The sequence below is a fragment of the Oncorhynchus nerka genome, linkage group LG10 (genome assembly GCF_034236695.1).
Source record: "Oncorhynchus nerka isolate Pitt River linkage group LG10, Oner_Uvic_2.0, whole genome shotgun sequence".
Lineage (NCBI taxonomy): Eukaryota > Metazoa > Chordata > Actinopteri > Salmoniformes > Salmonidae > Oncorhynchus > Oncorhynchus nerka.
Genome location: NC_088405.1, coordinates 61355260 through 61378364, shown reverse-complemented (window position 1 = coordinate 61378364; position 23105 = coordinate 61355260). Strand labels below are relative to the sequence as shown.

General features: G+C 44.4%; 1 protein-coding gene across 1 annotated transcript in view; it reads right to left on the bottom strand.

The window, feature by feature from the left end:
• Window positions 1-22903, bottom strand: part of LOC115135746 (rho GTPase-activating protein 20-like) — a 39784-nt gene extending 16881 nt beyond the window's left edge. Inside the window, exons 1-8 of the mRNA XM_029670799.2 lie at window positions 22546-22903; window positions 15917-15999; window positions 1744-1908; window positions 1349-1498; window positions 1210-1251; window positions 988-1072; window positions 715-789; window positions 235-301 (exon numbers count right to left, since the gene is read on the bottom strand). Of these exons, the coding sequence (XP_029526659.2) occupies window positions 235-301; window positions 715-789; window positions 988-1072; window positions 1210-1251; window positions 1349-1498; window positions 1744-1908; window positions 15917-15999; window positions 22546-22620 (742 nt within the window). The 5' untranslated portion in view covers window positions 22621-22903. The remainder of the gene's footprint in view (window positions 1-234; window positions 302-714; window positions 790-987; window positions 1073-1209; window positions 1252-1348; window positions 1499-1743; window positions 1909-15916; window positions 16000-22545) is intronic.
• Window positions 22904-23105: the final 202 nt, after the last annotated feature.

Here is a 23105-nt window from a genome sequence, read left to right as displayed (position 1 = left end):
TGTGAGAGGCTCCTGTAGCCAGGTCGCAAAGATTACAGTTTCAAGTCACAAACACTCCATGTGAACACACTAAGATGAGTACAGACAGAACCTGCCTGACTGAAATATTGGTTTGGGTAATCCTTTGACGGGACAGAAACTATGGTCTAAAATCCAAGCCAAGTGTGCCTTCATCCTGACTGTTTTTGGAGGCGTGTTTCAGTGCATAGTGATAGTACTATCACATTTCCTCACCGATAAGAGGATATAGGGCTTCCTCTCTCCCTGAGACTACCCAGAGGCGGTAGTCAGTGGGTCTGCCCTATGGGAGTAGAAAAATTATGTTTAGGATGAAGAAAGGAACATCAGAGTAATCTATAAGCCTAGGCACGGTCAGAGACAGGAAATTACATCGTAAAGCATAAAATGTTGTCAATGATCCTTATGTTCCTTTTCTGATACTCTTTCTGTCTTTTCTAAAGATCTATGAGTAAACATGTAGGCTAGTAGTAGCAGAATTTGATCTAAATTCTAAAGAGTAAACCTTAAAAAAAAAAAAAGATTTACAACAAGTGTAATATTGCAGAGCTTGGTAATAGTAATAATAATAATGATATATTACTCTATAATTATAGTAAAATGTTTGTCCATACACATTCTAAACAGAACATTTGGATTACTTCTAATAATAGAACAAAGACATGATTAATACAGAAATTGGTGGCAATAACTCACAGTGAGTTTAAATTGTTGGGTGAGGATCCTGATGACTTTGTCAACATCACATGTATTGTCCACATTCACAGTCGTCTAGATTAAAACACAAATAATTCCTTCATAATCTTATAGAATTGGAAAATATTTTCTGAGGTTACTTGAATAAATGTTATGTTAACTAGAAATAGTCATACATATAATCATATTTAATTTAGAATGTGAACATTTGGGGAAAATAATCAATAAGCATCTGAGAAGTAGCAGTAGTTGTAGATGAGTGAATTCTCTTACCATTGCACTATTTCCAATGTCCACGAGAACAACCTTCATGGTGAGATTACTGAGATATTCCACTTCCTTGGATTTGGTGATGTGCCTGTGCCAAATAGCACATGTGGCATATATTAGTGCTAATGTGTGTGCATCAGGTAGGTACAGTACATAATCCTATACATTTAATTTCAGAAGTCATTTTCTATATTGTACATCTGGGTTTTGTAAGTATTTCCTTACCATTGTAAAGTGGTAAGCCACTTCTCCTTTGACTCCGATGAACTGATAGGGAAAACAAATGCCATCTTTATTTCCCCAAAATAGGAATTTAATTAAATGTCAAGTACTAACCAAAAATGATTAGATTGGTGTAGCCTACCTGAGAGTTACCACATAATTGGTGGTAGGCCAGCCAATGACAAAGGAGTTCTTTGAGCACAGTTTTCTCTCTGCAACCTCTTCCATGCAGGAAGCCAACCATATCTCACACAGCCTCACTCTCTCCTTCCGTTTGCGGCTTGTGGAAGACCTGCAAGACAACAGGGTAAATACAACGATATCAGCAATCTATCAGGACAAATGCAACAGTAATTGCAATCATCAATTCCACTTTATATTTTCATTTTGTTGAAGTGCCCCTCTCGTCCTAAGATACATCTGTACAATTTACATAATGGAGAAAATGATAACTTCTATTAAGTCATTGTTAGTTCTCATCTATTCTATTCATCTTGTTCAGTAAGTGAACATAATTTTTATATGCTGAGGACTAACTTTGATTTAGCGATGATGAGTGTGTCACTGAAGAGGAACAAGTGTCTCTCCTGGGTCTGCAGTCCAGTGCTGAGCTGCACGTGCTCTTCCATCACAAACTCTGCACTCTGGGATGTTAGGTTCTGGATCAGCGCTGCTCTTGGTGTTGGGACTGGGACGGCATCCCTAAAGACAAAAAACACTCTGTAAAGGGGGTATCATGTCTCTGGCAATGAGACATGATACTGGACATTGTTTCCCATCAATCAGGCATTTACAATACGTTCATCACTTCACACAAAAAATACACAGGGGTTACATACAGTGCCTTCAGAAAGTATTCATACCCCTTGACTTGCAGTGCATTCGGAAAGTATTCAGACCCCTTCCCTTTTTCCACATTTTGTTGTGTTACAGTACAGCCTGAATTTAAAAGGGATGAAATAAAAAAAGATTCTCACCCGTCGACACACAATACCCCATAATGACAAAGTGAAAACATCATTTTACAAATGTTTGAACATTTATTGAAAATGAAATACAGAAATATCTAATTTACATAAGTATTCACATCCCTGAGTCAATACATGTTAGAATCACCTTTGGCAGCGGTTACAGCTGTGAGTCTTTCTGGGTAAGCTTTGCACACATGGATTGTACAATACTTGCACAGTATTCTTTAAAAAAAAAATCTGTCATGTTGTTTGTCGATCATTGATAGGCAGACATTTTCAAGTCTTGCCATAGATTTTCAAGTCGACTTTAGTCAAAATTGCAACTAGGCAACTCAGGAACATTTAATGTCGTCTTGGTAATCAACTTCAGTGTATATTTGGCCTTGTGTTTTAGGTTATTGTCCTGCTGAAAGGTGAATTTGTCTCCCAGTGTCGGTTGAAAAGCGGACTAACTAGGTTTTCCTCCAAGATTTTGGCTGTGCTTAGCTCTATTCTCCATTCTCTTCTCCATCAATGTATTTTAAAAAACTCCCTAGTACTTGCCAATGACAAGCATACCCATAACATGATGTAGCCACCACAATGCTTGAAAATATGAAGTGGTACTCAATGATGTGTTGTGTTGGATTTGTATTCAGGACATAAATGACACACATTTTTTGCAGTTTTACTTAAGTGCCTTATTGCACACAGGATGCATGCTTTGGAATATTTTTGATTCTGTACAGGCTTCCTTCTTTTCACTCTGTCATTTAGTATTGTGGAGTATGCTGTTAATCCATCCTCAGTTTTCTCCTATCACAGCCATTAAACTATGTAACTGTTTTAAAGTCACCATTGGCCTCATGGTGAAATCCTTGAGCGGTTTCCTTCCTCTCCGGCAACTGAGTTAGTTATACTATCCAAAATTTAATTAATAATTTTCACAATGCTCAAAGGGATATTCAATGTCTGCATTAAAAAAAAACTTTTTACCAATAGGTGCCCTTTGTGAGGCATTGGAAAACCTCCCTGGTCTTATTAGAGATAATTGTGTGGGGTACAGAGATGAGGTAGTTGTTAAAAAAAATCTTAAACACTATTATTGCGCACAGAGTCCATGCAACTTATCATGTGAACTGTTAAGCAATTTTTACTCCTGAATTTTTTTTATGCTTGCCATAACAAAGGGGTTGAATACTTATTGACTCAAGACATTTCAGCTTTTCATTTTTTATTAATTTGTACAAATATTTCTAAAAACATTATTCCACCTTGCCATTATGGGATATTGTTCGTAGGCCAGTGACACAAAATCTCAATGTAATTTTAAATTCAGTCTGTAGCACAGCAACATTTTGAAAAAGTCAAGGGGTATGAATGCATTTTACTTTGTAGATGAGGGGAGTTCTTTACTAATTAGTAACCTTAATTTATCAATCAAGTACATGGAAGGAGCTAAAAACCTGCAAACACTCAGCCCTCCATGGAAAGAGTTTGTCACATGTGCACTACACTCAGGATCCCGAGTGGCGCAGCGGTCTAACATGCTGATTCAAACATTGCACCTACACTCAGTGGTGGATTTAGGTATAGGCAACATGGGCAGCCGCCCAGGGTGGCATCTTGCTGGGGGCGGCACAGGGCACCCGCACAAAAAAAATTATATATAAAAAAAAAAGACTAATAATATTCGTAATGGTGACATTTGCGCAATCAGTTTTCTATCGCTCATTTGCACATCGCGTCAATGATTTCATGTCACCGTGTGGGACTGTGGGTCAATTAATCTTGTCGGAGTGGGCACCCTGATTCTAGTTTGTGAGCTAGATAGGCTACTGTCTGGGAAGGTCTCCCACTCAGAAGTATGAGATGGGGAGGGGGGCGGGGGTAGGTTGACCTCAGGTCTCTCCACTGGAAGCCCGAGGAAGGGGGAGCGGGGGAATCTATCAAATAGCGCACCTCTAACTTTGTACATAAGGCGCTCGTCGATTCAGGCACAGCTGGGAATTTTATCGACAGAGCGCTGGCCCTTAGTTTAGTTGGCCCTTAGTCCCCATTATTCCTGTAGTTAGACCTTTCCCGGTTCACGCTCTGGATAGTCGCACATTAGGGTCCGGGCTAATCAGGGAATCCACCATCTCCCTGGCCATGGAGACACAGGGGGTCACAAGCAGGACATCAGTCTCTTCCTCATTGACTGTCCTGCGTTTCCCGTGGTACTAGGCCTTCACTGGTTAGCTCATCATAACCCCACTATTTCCTGGCAACAGGGGGCTCTCACGGGGTGGTCGCAAGAGTGCTCGGGGAGGTGTGTAGGGGTTTCCATTGGTGCTACCACGGTGGAAAGTCCAGACCAGGTCTCCACCATGCGCATCCCCCCAGAATATGCCGATTTGGCTCTCGCCTTCTGTAAAAAGAAGACAACTCAATTACCACCTCATCGACGGGGGATTGTGCGATAAATCTCCTGGTAGACGTTGCGCTTCCCAGGAGTCACCTGTATCCCCTGTCGCAAACGGAGACGGCAGCTATGGAAACATATGTCTCTGAATCCCTGCGTCAGGGGTACATTCGATCCTCCACTTCACCCGCCTCCTCGAGTTTCTTTTTTGTGAAGAAGAAGGATGGAGGTCTACGCCCGTGCATTGACTATAGAGGTCTCGATCAAACCATGGTGCGGTACAGTTACCTGCTACCTCTTATCGCCATGGCAATTGAGTCAATGCATGGGGCGCACTTCTTCACGAAACTGGATCTCAGGAGTGCGTATAACCTGGTGCATATCTGGGAGGGAGATGAGTGGAAGACAGCGTTTAGTACCACCTCAGGGCATTATGAGTACTTAGTCATGCCGTACGAGTTGATGAATGCTCCATCAGTTTTTCAATCCTTTGTAGACAAGATTTTCAGGGACCTGCACGGGCAGGGTGTAGTGGTGTATATCGATGATATTCTCATATACTCCACTACACGCGCTGAGCATGTGTCCTTGGTACGCAAGGTACTTGGACGACTGTTGGAGCATGACCTGTACGTCAAGGGCGAGAAATGCCTGTTCTTTCAGCAGGCCGTCTCCTTCCTAGGGTATCGCATTTCCACATCAGGGGTGGAGATGGAGAGTGACCGCATTGCAGCCGTGCGTAATTGGCCGACTCCCACCATGATAAAGGAGGTGCAGTGATTTTTAGGGTTTCCCAATTATTAACCGGAGATTTATACCGGGGGTTTTGGCCAGGTGGCTGCTCCCATTACCTCACTGCTGAAGGGGGGGGTCCTGTACGGTTGCAGTGGTCGGCTGAGGCGGACACAGCTTTTGGGCAGCTAAGGGCTCTGTTTACTTCAGCTCCCGTGCTGGCCCATCCGTATCCCTCTTTGGTGGAGGTGGACGTGTCCGAGGCTGGGACAGCGCTCGGGTACGCCACCAAAACTCCGCCCCTGTGCTTTCTTCTCGACGCTCAGCCCAGTGGAGCGTAACTATGATGTGGGGGACCGGGAACTGTTGGCTGTGGTTAAAGCGTTGAAGGCATGGAGACATTGGCTTGAGGGGGCTAAACACCCTTTCCTCATCTGGACTGACCACCGCAACCTGGAGTACTTCCGGGCAGCGAGGAGACTGAATCCTCGTCAGGCAAGGTGGGCCATGTTCTTTACCCGTTTTGTGTTTACCCTGTCCTACAGACCAGGTTCCCAGAATACAAAGGCAGACGCACTGTCCCGGCTGTATGACACAGAGGAGCGACCCATGGATCAGACTCCCATACTCCCGGCCTCTTGCCTTGTAGCGCCGGTCATGTGGGAGCTGGACGCGTTCCATCTGCTGTCCATGACCAGTTGATCTATTGGTCCCACACTTCACCCTCCTCTGGTCATCCGGGGATCGGTCGGACGGTGCGCTGTCTGACTGGCAAGTACTGGTGGCCCACGTGAGGGTTTATGCTTCCTCCTGCTGCTCGGTGTGTGCCCAGTGTAAGGCTCCGAGACACCTGCCCAGAGGTAAGCTACACCCCTTAACCGTTCCACAACGAACTTGGTCACACCAGTCTGTGGATTTTTTAACCAATCTACCTCTTTCACAGGGAAACACTACGATCCTGGTCGTTGAAGATCATTTCTCTAAGTCCTGTCGTCTCCTCCCTCTGCCCGGTCTTCCTACGGCCCTACAGACTGCGGAAGCCCTGTTTACTCACGTCTTCCGGCACCATGGGGTGCCTGAGGATATAGTGTCTGATCAGCGTCCCAGTTCACATCGCGAGTCTGGAAGGCGTTCATGGAACGTCTGGGGGTCTCGATCAGCCTTACCTTGGGTTTTCACCCCGATAGTAACGGGCAGGTAGAGAGAGTCAACCAGGATGTGGGCAGGTTTCTGCGGTCCTATTGCCAGGACAGGCCATGGGAGTGGGCGGTGTTCGTGCCCTGGGCCGAGATGGCACAGAACTCGCTTCGCCACTCCTCCACTAAGCTCTCCCCCTTTCAGTGCGTATTGGGGTACCAGCCGGTCCTGGTGCCGTGGCATCAGAGCCAGATCGAGGCTCCTGTGGTGGACGACTGGTTCAGGCGTGCGGAGGAGACATGTGAGGCCGCCCATGTTCACCTCCAGAAAAGACATGCGCGGACCGTCGCCGCAGTGTGACCCCGGTGTTTGCACCGGGGGACCGGGTCTGGCTCTCGACCCGAAACCTGCCCCTCCGCCTGCCCTGCCGGAAGCTGGGTCGCCGGTTTGTGGGGCCATTCAAAGTCCTGAGGAGGGTGAACGAGGTGTGTTACAGATTACAGTTCCCTCTGATTACCTCTGATTACCGTATTAACACCTCGTTCCATGTGTCTCTCCTCAGGCAGGTGGTGGCTGGTCCGCTCCAGGAAGCTGGGGGCCCCAGCATACTCCGTTCGTTCCATCCTGGATTCGAGGCGTCAGGCAGGGGGCCTTCAGTAACTCGTAGAGTGGGAGGGGTACGGTCCGGAGGAGAGGTGCTGGGTCCCGGTTGCGGATGTTTTGGACCCCGAACTGCTGCGGGAGTTTCACCATCGCTGGCCTGGATCGCCCTGTACCTCGCCCTCCGGGTCGTCCCCGAGGCCGGTGTCGGTGCGCCGCTGGGGCCGCACGTCAAGGGGGGGGGGGGGGGGGTGTACTGTCATGACTTCCGCCGAAGTGTCTCTCCTTGTTCGGCGTCACCGGCTTTCTGGCCATCGCCGCTCCATTTCTCATTTATCCATTTGTTTTGTCTTGTTCCATTACACACCTGGTTTCCATTCCATAATCACTGCATGTATTTAGTCCTCTGTTCCACTCCATGTATTTGTGTGTAATTGTTTATTGTTATGTGGATATTGTCAGGCGCTATACTTTTGTTATGTTCCATGTTTTTGGCACGTTTTATGTTTTTATGTGCTGTCATTTTTGGACCGGAATTAAAGTGCCCCTGTTTACTACACTCTGCTTTCCTCTGCCTGACTTCGCCTCCCGTACACACCCCTAACAATTACAGAACATACACACATCAACATATAAATACAAAGAAAGAAAGTAAAACGCGGTCCTAAAATACAAACAAATTCATCAGTAATAAGTTACTCAATCAGCTTTCTGAATTGCCCTCGTGGCACCAGAACATCACATTTAAGAACATTTTGAAGAGTGTTCCATAAATAAGGTGAATGAAAACTAAAAGCTGATTTACCTAACTCAGTAAAGACCAAAGGAATTTCCAGAGTGTGGTAACTCGTATGTCTAAAGTTTAGTTATGATGTTAGGTGCAGAGGGGCTTGATGTTAAAGGGATTTATAAATGAAAACATAGTAATGTACATGACATCAAAGACAGCCATCCAACATTCTGTTTGAGAATGCAGTGATGAGTACTAAAATTGTCTCCCGTAATAAAGCGCAGTGCGCTACATTCATAAAGATGTTGCCGCCATAGTCGGAGCGATAAGAACGTTAACTAAATAATCTGCTTTCTACTATTTAGCGAGAGGCAGGACCTGTTTCTATAGAAGAAGCCCATTTTTATTCTCAGCTTCTTAACTAACTCAACAATATACGGTACTATCCATATATTTGTAAGCGTGGACAAGATATACAGTGCCAAATAAAATACAATTTCATTGGTCACATACATATATTTAGCAGATGTTACTGCGGGTGTAGCGAAAGCGAGAGTGTGCAAACTTAAGGGCACCAGGCTGCCCTGCATCACGCACTCTTATCATCCATTACGAACACCTGCCTTCCCTCGTCACGTGCATCAGCGATATTGGACTCACCTGGACTCACTCATCAGCTGTTATTACCTCCCCTATATTTGTCAGTTCCCCAGCTCTGTTCCCCGCTTCTGCATTGATTGTCTTTTGTTTGTGTTACTTGTTCGCTGACGCTGTTCCTGTCTCGTTCCATGTCCGTTATTTATTAAATGTTTGACTCCCCATACCTGCTTCGTCTCTCCAGCATCATTCCGTGTGACAATAACTAAGGATGCAACAGAGATAGGGATATTACCCGGTCTAAACCCCGCCTGATGTATATTTAGATTACACTGCAAAGATAAAGATGTTAGCTGAGAATGAATAAAGAATACAAATATTTGAACTAAGCAAGAACGTTTAGAAATAGGTCGATAATTATTTAGGACACAAGGGTCATGTCACACCCTGACAAGGGCCTTTTTATGTCTCTTTTGGTTTGGTTAGGGTGTGATTTGGGTGGGCATTCTATGTTTCTATGTTTTTGTATTTCTTTGTTTTGGCCGGGTATGGTTCTCAATCAGGGACTGCTGTCTATCGTAGTCTCTGATTGGGAACCATACTTAGGCAGCCGTTTTTCCCTCCTGTGTTTGTGGGTAGTTAACTTTGTTTGAGGCATTGTGCCTCTTGTTTTGTTGGAGTCATTTTCTAATACAAGGAAAATGTATGCTCACCACGCTGCACCTTGGTCCGCTTCTTTCGACAGCCCATGACAGAAATACCCACCACCAGGGACCAAGCAGCGTGGTCAGGAGGGGAAGACCCGGTAACGGAAGCCCGAGAAGCAGCTCCAAAAACATTTTGGGGGGCGACACACGGGGAGATTGGCGGAGTCTGAGTTTAGACCTGAGCCAACTCCCTGTGCTTACCGTGGGGAGCATGTGACTGGTCAGGCACCGTGTTATGGGGTGATGCGCACGGTGTCTCGAGTGAGCATTCACAGACCGTGTGCTCTGTGCCAGCATCCCGCATTTGCCGGGTGGAAGTGGGCATCCAGCCAGAACGGGTTGTGCCAGCTCTGCGCTCGAGACCGCCAGTGCGCCTCCACGGCCCAGTGTATCCGGTGCCTCTGCCAAGGACAAAGCCTCCTGTATGTCTCCCCAGCCTGGTGAGTCCTATGCCTACGCACAGAACTAAGCCTCCTGTATGTCTCCCCAGCCTGGTGCGTCCTGTGCCTGCTCCCAGAGCCAGGCCTCCTGTGTGTCTCTCCACTCCAGCAATGATCCATGGCAAGAAGCCTCCAGTGAGGATCCATGGCACGAAGCCTCCAGTGAGGAGTCATGGCACGAAGCCTCCAGCGACGGTCTCCAGTCCTGAGCCCCCAGCGACAGTCTCCAGTCCGGAGCCCCCAGCGACGGTCTCCAGTCCGGAGCCCCCAGCGACGGCCTCCAGTCCGGAGCCCCCAACGAGGGCGCCTAGTCCGGGGCCCGCAGCGAGGGTCCCCGCACCAGAGGTGCCACCAAAGTGGGGTGAGCCAGCGGTGGAGCGGGATCTGCGTCCCGCACCTGAGCCGCCACCGCCGATAGATGCCCACCCAGACCCTCCCCTATAGGTTCAGGTTTTGCGGCCGGCGTCCGCACCTTTGGGGGAGGGGGGGGGGGGGGGGGGGTACTGTCACGCCCTGACCTTAGAGAGCCTTTTTATGTCTCTAATTTCGTTTGGTCAGGGTGTGATTTGGGTGGGCATTCTATGTTCAATTTTCTATGTTTTTGTATTTCTTTGCTTTGGCCAGGTATGGTTCTCAATCAGGGACAGCTGTCTATCATTGTCTCTGATTGGGAACCATACTTAGGCAGACCTTTTTCCCACCTGTGTTTGTGGGTAGTTAACTTTGTTTGAGGCATTGTGCCCAGTAAGCTTCACGGTTGTTTTCGTTTGTTGTTTTGTTGGCGTCATTTTTATAATAAAAGGAAAATGTACGCTCACCACGCTGCACCTTCGTCCGCTTCTTTCGACAGCCATGACTGATCACCACCTTTTCTTTGTGAAGGGGGAGTACAGGGCCACCTTCCAAACCTTGGCGATAGTACCAGATATAATCGTCAATCAGGGACAGCTGTCTATCATTGTCTCTGATTGGGAACCATACTTAGGCAGCCCTTTTTCCCACCTGTGTTTGTGGGTAGTTAACTTTGTTTGAGGCATTGTGCCCAGTAAGCTTCACGGTTGTTTTCGTTTGTTGTTTTGTTGGCGTCATTTTTATAATAAAAGGAAAATGTACGCTCACCACGCTGCACCTTTGTCCGCTTCTTTCGACAGCCATGACTGATCACCACCTTTTCTTTGTGAAGGGGGAGTACAGGGCCACCTTCCAAACCTTGGCGATAGTACCATATATAATCGTCACATTAAAAATATGGGTTAATGATTCAGAAATAAGGGAGGCAGAGAGCTACAGAAAAAATGGATCAAGCATATCAGCTCCCGCATCTAGCACATCACAGATAGTAAATTGTTGAAATAAAAACAGAGATTCGCTATAAGTTGACAGGTTAACCATCGAGTGAGCTAGAGGCTGGCAGAGGGAAGAGCAGTCGATTGATTGACAAAATAAAAAGCCTGCCGAGATAAAACGATGATTAAAAGCAACACTTATCCCATTCTTCTCAGTTATGATGCCAGAGTCAGATAGAACTTGCTTAGGCAGGGAAGAAGAAGAATTTGGACATTGAAGTACATTTACTGTTTTTCAAAATTTTGAACATCTGTTTAGAGTGTTGGGCCTGTAACCAAAAGGTTGCTGGATCGAATCCCAGAGCTGACAAGGTAAAAGTCTGTCGTTCTGCCCCTAAGCAAGGCAGTTAAACCACTGTTCCATGGGCGCTGAAGACGTGGATGTCGATTAAGGCGGACGACGCATTTCAGTTGAAGGCATTCAGTTGTACAACTGACTAGGTATCCCCCTTTCCCTTTCTCAATTGTCTGAAAGATTGCCAGTCCACTACAGTCAGTTTCTCTTGCTACGGCCCAGGTCTGATTTCTCCTCTGAATGAGCTCAGATAATTCAGAAGAAAACCAAGGGTTCGATCTATCTTTGACTCTGAATTGTTCAAAGGGGCGTGTTTATCTGCCAGATGAATAAATATGGAGGATACATTTTCTAAAGCCAACTCAGGGTCAGGAATACAGGAAATAGTGGCTAAATCAGTTCAACAAACTTTTTAATATGTATCTTCTTAATTAAATGATGATTAGTATTTGGCTGTTTTGTATCTCTAATACATACAATGGGACAATGATCACTGAGATCATATGCAAATACTCCACGAGACACATATTTATGGGGGTTATTAGTAAGAATTCAATCAATCAATGAAGAGTTAACAGGATTTTTCCCATTTGGCGATGTGGGTTTTGATATCAATTGAGTCAGATCAATCAATGCATATACTGGTAAATTATTAATACACTGCTCAAAAAAATAAAGGGAACACTTAAACAACACAATGTAACTCCAAGTCAATCACACTTCTGTGAAATCAAACTGTCCACTTAGGAAGCAACACTGATTGACAATACATTTCACATGCTGTTGTGCAAATGGAATAGACAACAGGTGGAAATTATAGGCAATTAGCAAGACACCCGCAATAAAGGAGTGGTTCTGCAGGTGATAACCACAGACCACTTCTCAGTTCCTATGCTTCCTGGCTGATGTTTTGGTCACTTTTGAATGCTGGCGGTGCTTTCATTCTAGTGGTAGCATGAGACGGAGTCTACAACTCACACAAGTGGCTCAGGTAGTGCAGCTCATCCAGGATGACACATCAATGCGAGCTGTGGCAAGGTTTGCTGTGTCTGTCAGCGTAGTGTCCAGAGCATGGAGGCGCTACCAGGTGACAGGCCAGTACATCAGGAGACGTGGAGGAGGCCGTAGGAGGGCAACAACCCAGCAGCAGGACCGCTACCTCCGCCTATGTGCAAGGAGGATCACTGCCAGAGCCCTGCAAAATGACCTCCAGCAGGCCACAAATGTGCATGTGTCTGCTCAAACGGTCAGAAACAGACTCCATGAGGGTGGTTTGAGGGCCCAACATCCACAGGTGGGGGTTGTGCTTACAGCCTAACACCGTGCAGGATGTTTGGCATTTGCCAGAGAACACCAAGATTGGCAAATTCGCCACTGGCGCCCTGTGCTCTTCACAGATGAAAGCAGGTTCACACTGAGCACATGTGACAGACGTGACAGTCTGGAGACGCCGTGGAGAACGTTCTGCTGCCTGCAACATCCTCCAGCATGACCGGTTTGGCGGTAGGTCAGTCATGGTGTGGGGTGGCATTTCTTTGGGGGGCCGCACAACCCTCCATGTGCTCACCAGAGGTAGCCTGACTGCCATTAGGTACCGAGATGAGATCCTCAAACCCCTTGTGAGACCATATGCTGGTGCGGTTGGCCCTGGGTTCCTCCTAATGCAAGACAATGCTAGACCTCATGTGGCTGGAGTGTGTCAGCAGTTCCTGCAAGAGGAAGGCATTGATGCTATGGACTGGTCCGCCCGTTCCCCAGACCTGAATCCAATTGAGCACATCTGGGACATCATGTCTCGCTCTATCCACCAACGCCACGTTGCACCACAGACTGTCCAGGAGTTGACGGATGCTTTAGTCCAGGTCTGGGAGGAGATCCCTCAGGAGACCATCCGCCACCTCATCAGGAGCATGCCCAGGCGTTGTAGGGAGGTCATACAGGCACGTGGAGGCCACACACACTACTGAGCCTCATTTTGACTTGTTTTAAGGACATTACATCAAAGTTGGAACAGCCTGTAGTGTGGTTTCCCACTTTAATTTTGAGTGTGACTCCAAATCCAGACCTCCATGGGTTGATACATTTTCTTTAAAGTCACAGAGGGCTATTGAAAGAAACAACACTTTAACACTTTTTTGAAGAGTTTGAAATGTGGATCCTTTGCTCTGGACAAGGGTAATTCCAAGCATAAAGCTGACAAGGAAATTACTAATATTGAAAGTATTTTGAAAATTCCCAAAACAAATCTTTTCCCTATAAAATATTAAGCTCAAATAATGCAACAAAATATTTTTTCAATTCTACAAATAAAGTTCTCCTGCCGGACAAGGATTGTCCAGACTTTAAAGAATCCCTAAGCTAATTTCCTGTTATTCTAAACATTTTTTCATGGTTTATGACGTGTTCATATGCTATCTGGGCCCCCAAAAGCTTGTGCGGGGTGTGTCCTATGCCAGTGACTACAACGGAGCTACCAGTACCACCTGGGATTACCAGCACACACAAAGGTGTCAAATGACAATGATTGAGTTAGTATCAATGTTGAAATCTCTATGATCGTTGCTGCAAATACAGAAGCATGTACTACAGTGTTCATGACTATGAGACAAAAAAGGGCACAGTGAGGGAGGGAATCTAAATGTCTACAGAATAAAGTGTCGATTAATAGTAATCTTTTGTAAACAGAGCCAACCAAAAGGTAGATGGAGACTAAATTATCTTCATTTCTTTTGTAGGAGCTAATCCGAGATGGCAAGAGCCCCACAAGCCGTATTTCACAGGGGTTGTTTTTGTTACTCCTCACTATTTAGCTGCTGTTACCATGATAGAGAAGCTCTGAGACCAAATAAAGGCAGGAATTCTTTGCGGATGGCAGCGCTAAAGACCTTGGGACTGTGGAGTGCTGTGTGCGTTATGCGTCATTGAGACAGTGAGCTAGAGCAGGGCTTGGAGAAGAGAGGTTCAAACATGGAAACAAAATGCTAGCCCTTCCACAGCTCAAGAGCAGTACAAGCGTCATTGGAAAAACTAAATAGATTAAAATGAGAGAATAGTAAACCACATCCATAGGTCGTATAGCTGCAGGAAGTAGTTGTGGGGGGGGGGGTTTAAAAAATGTTTGCCGGTGCTACAGACATTTATATCAGTCCACTAATACAGGACTAGTAAAGGCCCAGTGCACTCCTTTTTGGATAAAAAATATTAAATAATAATTGCATGTTTTAGGGGTACTGCAGCACCCTCAGCACCCCTACTTCCCGTGGCTATGGTCATATGGAGCATATGCATTCTTATGCTGTACACTAACAAAATATACTGTACCATATCATATCCAGTATGGCATAATGTCGTTCAATAACTCATGACAACATAAGCCTGTCACCAGTCTGCTTCTAGTTTGCTTTCTTGGTAAATGCAGCGACAGGGCCTGTGCAAAGCTGCCAGTAATACAAATATTGTATCACTGAACAATTACAATGGCAGGAAAAATGTACATTTTCCTGTCAGATGAGACAGTTATTATGGCTGAACCATGAGTAAACACAATCAGTCACTGACATGAGAAAAAAATGGAGCTATGAAAACAAACACACAATATATACAAAAGTATGTGGACACCCCTTCAAATGAGTGGATTCGACATTTTCAGCCACACCCGTTGCTGACAGGTGTATAAAATCGATCACACAGAAATGGAATCTCCATAGACAAATATTGGCAGTAAAATGGCCTTACTGAAGAGCTCAGTGACTTTTAACGTGGCACAGTCATAGGAGGCCACCTTTCCAACAAGTCAGTTGGTAAAATTCCTGCCTTGCTAGAGCTGCCACGGTCAACTGTAAGTGCTGTTATTGTGAAGTGGAAACGTCTAGGAGAAACAACAACTCACAGTATGGGACCGCCGAGTGCTGAAGTGCGTAGCATGTAAAAATCATCTGTCCTCGGTTGCAAGACTCACTACCGAGTTCCAAACTGCCTCTGGAGAAATGTCAGCAAAATAACTGTTCATCGGGAGCTTCATGAAATGGGTTTCCATGGCCGAGCAGCCTCACAAAAACCTAAGATCCCCATGCACAATGCCAAGCGTCGGCTGGAGTGGTGTAAAGCTCACCGCCACTGGACTCTGGAGTGATGAACCAACGATTCACCATCTGGCAGTCTGATGGATGAATCTGTTTGGCGGATGCCAGGAGAAGGCTACCTGCCCCAAATGGTCTGGGGGTGTTTTCATGGTTCAGGCTAGGCCCGTTCCAGTGAAGGGAAATTTTAACGCTACAGCATACAACGACGATTCTATGCTTCCAATTTTGTGGTAACTGTTTGGGGAAGGCCCTTTCCTGTTTCAGTATGACAACGCCCCCGTGCACAAAGCGAGGTCCATACAGAAACGGTGTGGAAGAACTTGACTGGCCTGCACAGAGCCCTCACCTCTAGCCCATCGAACAACTTTGGGATGAATTGTAACGCCGACTGCGAGCCAGGCCTAATCGCCCAACATCAGTGCCTTACCTCCCTAATGCTCTTGTGGCTGAATGGAAGCAAGTCCCTGCAGAAATGTTCCAACATCTAGTGTTAAGCCTTCCCAGAAGAGAGGAGGCTGTTATGGCAGCAAAGGGGGGACCAACTCCAGATTAATGCCCATGATTTTGGAATGAGATGTTCGACAAGCAGGTGTCCACATACGTTTGGCAATGTAGTGTAGCATGAGTAAAAAGGGAAAACAAGTGTGCAGACAGACAGATATATGGTTTGGCATTATTCATATGGCTTACCTCCTGTGGCCCTTTGGTTTGCTGAATGCCTTTGTGATGGCTGATTGGCCAGAATGTCTTCGCTGAAGTGATGTCCTCATTTTCTGTGAGAAAAACATAGATTTTCCAATCAGGGATGAAATAAACAGATCATTCATTCATGGAGCCAAAAGTGGCTTGGTAAAGGGGTAGTTCCTCCAAATTAACGACAACAGATGATTCCCTACCGTGAACGTAGTCTATGGAGAGACTGTTTACATTTAGGAGAGACTGTTTACATTTACAATTTAGCCATTTAGCAGATGCTCTTATCCAGAGCGATTTACAGTTAGTGCATTTTGTTATTATTTCATTACACATGACCAACCTTCAAAGCATTGGATTGTGTTTCATAATGACTTGGTTTGCAATGACCTTCATCTATCTAATTTTACCAAGGAGAGCCTTGTTTTGACCATGTACTGTAATTTATAACAACGCAGCAGGAAAATAAGTTTGCAGTCAGTGGCGGAGAAGTAAAGAAATATGATCTGCAGACTACATTCTCTCCTGGCTATAATTGAGAAAATCTATGCATGAGACATCATACTGATGGAATTTGTAGTGAAGTCCAGCAGTCATGGTAAGCCTGATGTCTTTTCAACCAATTTTGCCCACTGGGTTGAGCTCTTGTAAAATAGTTAGTACCAGGAATTGATATCTGTCGGCCTACTCGGTACATGGTTAGTCATATATTTTTCTCATCATCCATGTAGGCTACTGCACCTCATAAAATACAATACAATATAATTGTAGCACTGCATAAATAAATAAATAAACATGTTTTTTACATAAGTGATGGAAAGCAGAATGTGGTATAGTTGCATCTGTTTCCTGCCTCTGCTAGGCAGCTGTGGGGTGAAGGAAGCCCTCTCCACCATATCAGTATTATTACCCTTTGGGTTAGAGCTACACAATGCTGCAGGGAGGTTCTAAACTCCTCAATATGGAATTTGTGTGGTTGAGATATTGTGTTATGTGCTGTGCAAGTATTTTCTATGGTATTGCAAATCTATTTACATTTGATTTATTCACCTTCATTTTCTTTTTCTATTCTTAAATGAAAGTGGAAGTCCAATATTTCCTCTGTTGGTTCATCCATCTGCATGATTACCACGTGCAATTTAAACCTTTCCTACTTTACAATCCAGCTGGTATGCAGTATAAGTGCACATGGATTGTTATATAGAAGAATTCATTGGGTAAGTTTGTGTAGGGTTTTCATAGTGTCTTCTCCAACCTTTTATATATACAGTGCATTCGGGAAAGTATTCAGACCACTTTACTTTTTCCACATTTTGTTACATTACAGCCTAATTCTAAAATTGATCAAATATATTTGTTTTCTCATCAGTCTACACACAATACCTCATAATGACAAAGCAAAAAAAGGTTTTTATAATTTATTGCAAATGTATAAAAAAAAATAAAAAAATGGAAATATATCATTTACATATGTATTCAGACCCCTTACTGTGTACTTTGTTAACACACCTTTGGCAGCGATTACAGCCTTGAGTCTTCTTGGGTATGACGCTACAAGCTTGGCACCCGTGTATTTGGGGAGTTTCTCCCATTCTTCTCTGCAGATCCTCTCAACCTCTGTCAGTTTGGTTGGAGAGTGCACAGCTGTTTTCAGGTCTCTCCAGAGATGTTAGAACGGGTTCAAGTCCAGGCTCTGGCTGGGCCACTCAAGAGCATTCAGAAACTTGTCCCGAAGCCACTCCTGCGTTGTCTTGGCTGTCTGCTTAGGGTCATTGTCCTGTTGGAAAGTCGCCCCAGTCTGAGGTCCCGAGCACTCTAGGGCAGGTTTTCATCAATGATCTCTCTGTAGTTTGCTCCGTTCATCTTTCCCTCAATTCTGACTAGTCTCCCAGTCCCTGACGATGAAAAGCATCCCCAAAGCATGATGCTGCCACCACCATGCTTTACAGTAGGTATGGTGCCAGGTTTCCTCCAGACGTGATGCTTGGCATTCAGGGCAAAGAGTTGAATCTTGGTTTTATCAGACCAGAGAATATTGTTTCTCATGGTCTGAGAGTCCTTTAGGTGCCTTTTGGCAAACTCCAAGCGGGCTGTCATGTGCCTTTTACTGAGGAGTGGCTTCCGTCTGGCCATTCTACCATAAAGGAATGATTGGTGGAGTGCTGCAGAGATGGTTGTCATTCTGAAAGGTTAGCCCATCTCCACAGAGGAACTCTGGAGCTGTCAGAGTGACCATCGGATTCTTGGTCACCTCCCTGACCAAGGCCCTTCTCCCCTGATTGCTCAGTTTGGTCGAGCGGCCAGCTCTAGGAAGAGTCCAAACTTCTTACATTTAAGAATGATGGAGGAACCTTCAATGCTGCAGAAATGTTTTGGTACCCTTCCCCAGATCTGTGACACAATACTGTCGTCTCGGTGCTCTACGGACAATTCCTTCAACCTCATGTCTTGGTTTTTCTCTGACATGCACTGTCAACTGTGGGACCTTTATATAGACAGGTTGGTGCCTTTCCACGTCATGACCAATTAATTGAATATACCACAGGTGGACTCCAATCAAGTTGTAGATACATCTCAAGGATGATCAATGGAAACAGTATGCACCTGAGTTCAATTTCGAGTCGCATAATAAAGCGTCTGAATACCTGTGTAAATGTGAGAAAAAAATATATACATATTTTCTGAACGGTGTTTTCCTATTTTGTTGCATTACAACCTGTAATTTAAATGGATTTGTTCTTGGATTTCAATGTAATGGACATACACAAAAGTCCAAATTGGTGAAGTGAATTGCAAAAAATAGCTTGTTTCAAAAAAATTATACAAAATGAAAAACGGAAAAGTGGTGCGTGCGTATGTGTTCGGCCCCTTTGCTACGAAGTCCATGAATAAGATCTGGTGCAACCAATTACCTTCAGAGGTCACAAAATTAGTTCAATAAAGCCCACCTGTGTGCAATCTAAGTATCACATGATCTCAGTATATGTACACTTGTTCTGAAAGGCCCCAGAGTCTGCAACACCAGTAAGGGGCACCACCAAGCAAACGGCACCATGAAGACCAAGGAGCTTTCCAAACAGGCCAGGGACAATGTTGTGGAGAAGTACAGATCAGGGTTGGGTTATAAAAAAAATATCCGAAACTTTGAACATCCCACAGAACACCATTAAATCCGTTATTAAAAAATGGAAAGAATATGGCACCACAACAAACCTGGCAAGAGAGGGCCGCCCTCCAAAACCCACGGTCCAGGCAAGGAGGGCATTAATCAGAGAGGCAACAAAGAGACCAAAGATAACCCTGAAGGAGCTGCGAAGCTCCACAGCGGAGATTGGAGTATCCGTCCATAGGACCACTTTAAGCCATAAACTCCACAGAGCTGGGTTTTACGGAAGAGTGGACAGAAAAAAGCCATTGCTTAAAGATAAAATAAGCAAACACGTTTGGTGTTCGCCAAAAGGCATATGGGAGACTCCACAAACATATGGAAGCAGGTACTCGGGTCAGATGAGTCTAAAATGTAGCTTTTTGGTCATCAAGGAAAACGCTATGTCTGGCCCAAACCCAACACCTCTCATCACCCTGAGCACACCACCCCCATAGTGAAGCATGGTGGTGGCAGTATCATGCTATGGGGATGTTTTTCAACGGCAGGGACTGGGAAATTGGTCAGATTTGAAGGAATGATGAGGGAAACCTGTTTCAATCTTCCAGAGATTTTAGAATGGGACGGAGGTTCACCTTCCAGCAGGACAATGACCCTAAGCATACTGTTAAATCAACACTCGAGTGGTTTAAGGGGAAACATTGAAATGTCTTGGAATGGCCTAGTCAAACCCCAGACCTCAATCCAACTGAGAATCTGTGGTACGACTTAAATATTGCTGTACACCAGCAGAACCTATCCAACTTGAAGGAGCTGGAGCAGTTTCGCCTTGAAGAATGGGCAAAAATCCCAGTGGCTAGATGTGCCAAGCTTATAGAGACATACCCCAAGAGACTTACAGTTGTAATTGCTGCAAAATGTGTCTCTACAAAGTATTGACTTTGGGTGTGGTGAAGAGTTATGCACGCTCAAGTTCTGTTTTTTTTTTCTTATTATTTCTTGTTTGTTTCACAATTAAAAATCTTACCACAAACAAATCCATTAACATTGTTACGGGTACCAGTATCCTGTGTGTCTATCCTGTGTGTGTGTGTGTGTGTGTATCCTGTGTTCTTTTCTCTCCTTCTCCCCTCACAGGTGAAAATCATCACTCCCCAATCAGTCACCAATCCAATCATCAATCAGAAGACACACCTCCTCCTGTTTCCTACCCTATCACAGTTCCTTTCCCTTGGTTTAAAAACCATGTCAGTTGTTTGCTCTAGAGCTTAATCTCTCTGTAAATGCCATGTCTGTAGATCTCTCTGTTTCACTCTCTTTGTGTATTGACCTCTCTTTTGTTTGATCACCTCCATAGCACTTTGTCATCACCTGTGAGTATTGTTTTGGTTATGGTGTTTGTTTGTTTGTTTGCTGGTGGGAAAAGGGGAAACCAAGACAAGTCGCCCATGGGCATACACTACCCGTCGGTAGACTTTTAAATACACTAGTTAGAACTGGGCGGACCACCCACTGTATTTTTGGTTAGCTGTTGTTAAAGTAGGCTAGTCTAGCCTAGGGGTGTTTTTGAATACTTATTGTTTCTTTCCTTGGGTCCAGCTCAGCCCCTTTTCCTGATTTTCCCCCCCCATTACCGTGTGTTTTACAATAAACCCTGAGTTTGACGGTAGATTTCGGTTGTCCTGGTTATTTCGTTCACACTTTTACTTTGTCACTATTATAAATTGCACGAGTTATGTTACGGGTCTCATTACCATCCCCTCTAGACTGTCGGGCCAAAAGGGATTCTTAACAAACATGTGAAGTGAGGATAATACATTGAGACTGCCATTTTTGATATGGTTCTTTCAGGAAGTGTTCACATCCCTTGACTTATTCCACATTTTGTTGTGTTACAGCCTGAATTCAAAATGGATTAAATTTATATTTCTCACCCATCTACACACAATACCCCATAATGAGAACGTGATTTTTTTTTTTGATGAAATTTTAGCAAATTTATGGAAATTTAAATACAGAATATCTGATTTACATAAGTATTCACACCCGTGAGTCAATACATGTTTGAATCACCTTTGGCAGTGATTACAGCTGTGAGTATTTCTGGGTAAGTCTCTGAGCTTTGCACACCTGGATTGTAAAATATTTGCCCATTCTTTTAAAAATTCTTCAAGCTCTGTCAAGTTGGTTGTTGATCATTGCTAGACAGCCATTTTCAAGTCTTTCCATATATTTTCAAGCTGATTTAAGTCTGTAACTAGGCCACTCAGGAACATTCAATGTCATCTTGGTAACCAACTCCAGTGTATATCTGGCATTGTGTTTTAGGTTATTGTCCTGCTGAAAGTTAACTTTGTCTCCCAGTGTCTGGTGGAAAACAGACTGACCCAGGTTTTCTTCTAGGACTTTGCCTGTTTTTAGTTCTTCTCAGTTTATTTTCATCCTAAAAAAACACTCCCTAGTTCTTGCCGATGACAAGCATACCCATAACATGATGCAGACACCACCATGCTTGAAAATATGAAGAGTGGTACTTAGTGATGTTGTGTTGGATTTTTCCCAAACATAATGCTTTGTATTCAGGACATAAATTCATTTCTTTGCCACATTTTTTGCAGTTTTACTTTAGTGCCTTATTGCAAACAGAATGCGTGTTCTGGAATAATAAAAAATAAAAAAAAGTTTAGTATTGCGGAGTAACTACAATGTTGTTCCATCTTCTGTTTTTCTCCTATCAGTCATTAAACTCTTTCATGGTGAAGTCCCTGAGAGGTTTCCTTCTTCTCAGGCAACTGAGTTAGGAAGGACACCTCTATCTTTGTAGTGACTAGGTGTAGAGGTACACCATCCAAAGTGGAATAGTCAATGTCAGTTTTATTTTTTTTACCCATCTACCAATAGCTGACCTTTTGCGTATCATTGGAAAAACCTCCCTGGTCTTTGTGGTTGAATCTGTGTTTGAAATCAACTGAGGGACCTTACAATTATTTGTATGTGTGGAGTAGAGAAATGAGTTAAACACTGTCATTGCACATAGAGTGAGTCCATGCTACTTATTATGTGATATGTTAAGCTGATTTTTAAACCTGAATTTACTTAGACTTGCCATAACAAAGGGCTTGAATACTCATTGAGTCAAGACATTTCAGCTTTACATTTTTAATTCATTTGTAAACATTTCTAAAAATATAATTCCACTTTCGCATTTTGGGGTATAGTGTGTAGGCCAGTGACACAAAATCTCAATTGAATACATTTTAAATTCAGGCTGTAATAACACAATGTAAAAAGTCAAGGGGTGTGAAGGCACTGTACATTACATTGTAGGACATGTTATATAAAAGCCTGATACAGCTTTCAGCTTGGTTTACAGAAATTAATACAAAACATTCTTCTATATTCTAAACATTAATCAACTCTTTGACAAATAACTTTGACGATGTACGTGTGTCCTAACACACATGCACACACACAAACAATGATTTGAGATTGCACAGTACCTAATGTGAAAGAAACTTACCTTCTCCTTCTCTGGAATCCTTGACTCATTGCAGTTTACTTTGGAGTGGGAGCCAATGCTTTGTTGAGGGGTCATCTTTTTAAGCCCAGCAGGTCACAAACGCAGTCATTAATGTCCCGGTGCACTTCGATGCTGCCGTTCACTACAGAGGAACGTTTTTAAAGTTAGCAAAAAATCATAGTCACACTTTGTTTGACAAAATAATTTGCTTGTACTGAGAGCCCTTTAGAGTGATACCGTAAGAGGCACACTTTTCCTGCCCTTTCCCAAATCTCACTGCTTTCTGAGCTGGGCCTCCCTCTTTCCACCCCACTGACTAAATAAGGATATCCCATCCCAGTCTCCTCACACAGTAGCCAGTGTGCAGCACACTGAGGATGGGGCAGACAGTCGGTCAGGAGGACCTTCTCGGGTTACACTTTATTATCCAGCCTTCACCCAGGGGGCACTAAGGAGGGAGTTGTGGTGAGTTGAGGCTGTACAGTGCTCTCAACCTCTTCCTGTGGTATGACTGAGGTTGGAGAGGATTCAAGTTCCTAATGCAACAGGTACAGCTTATA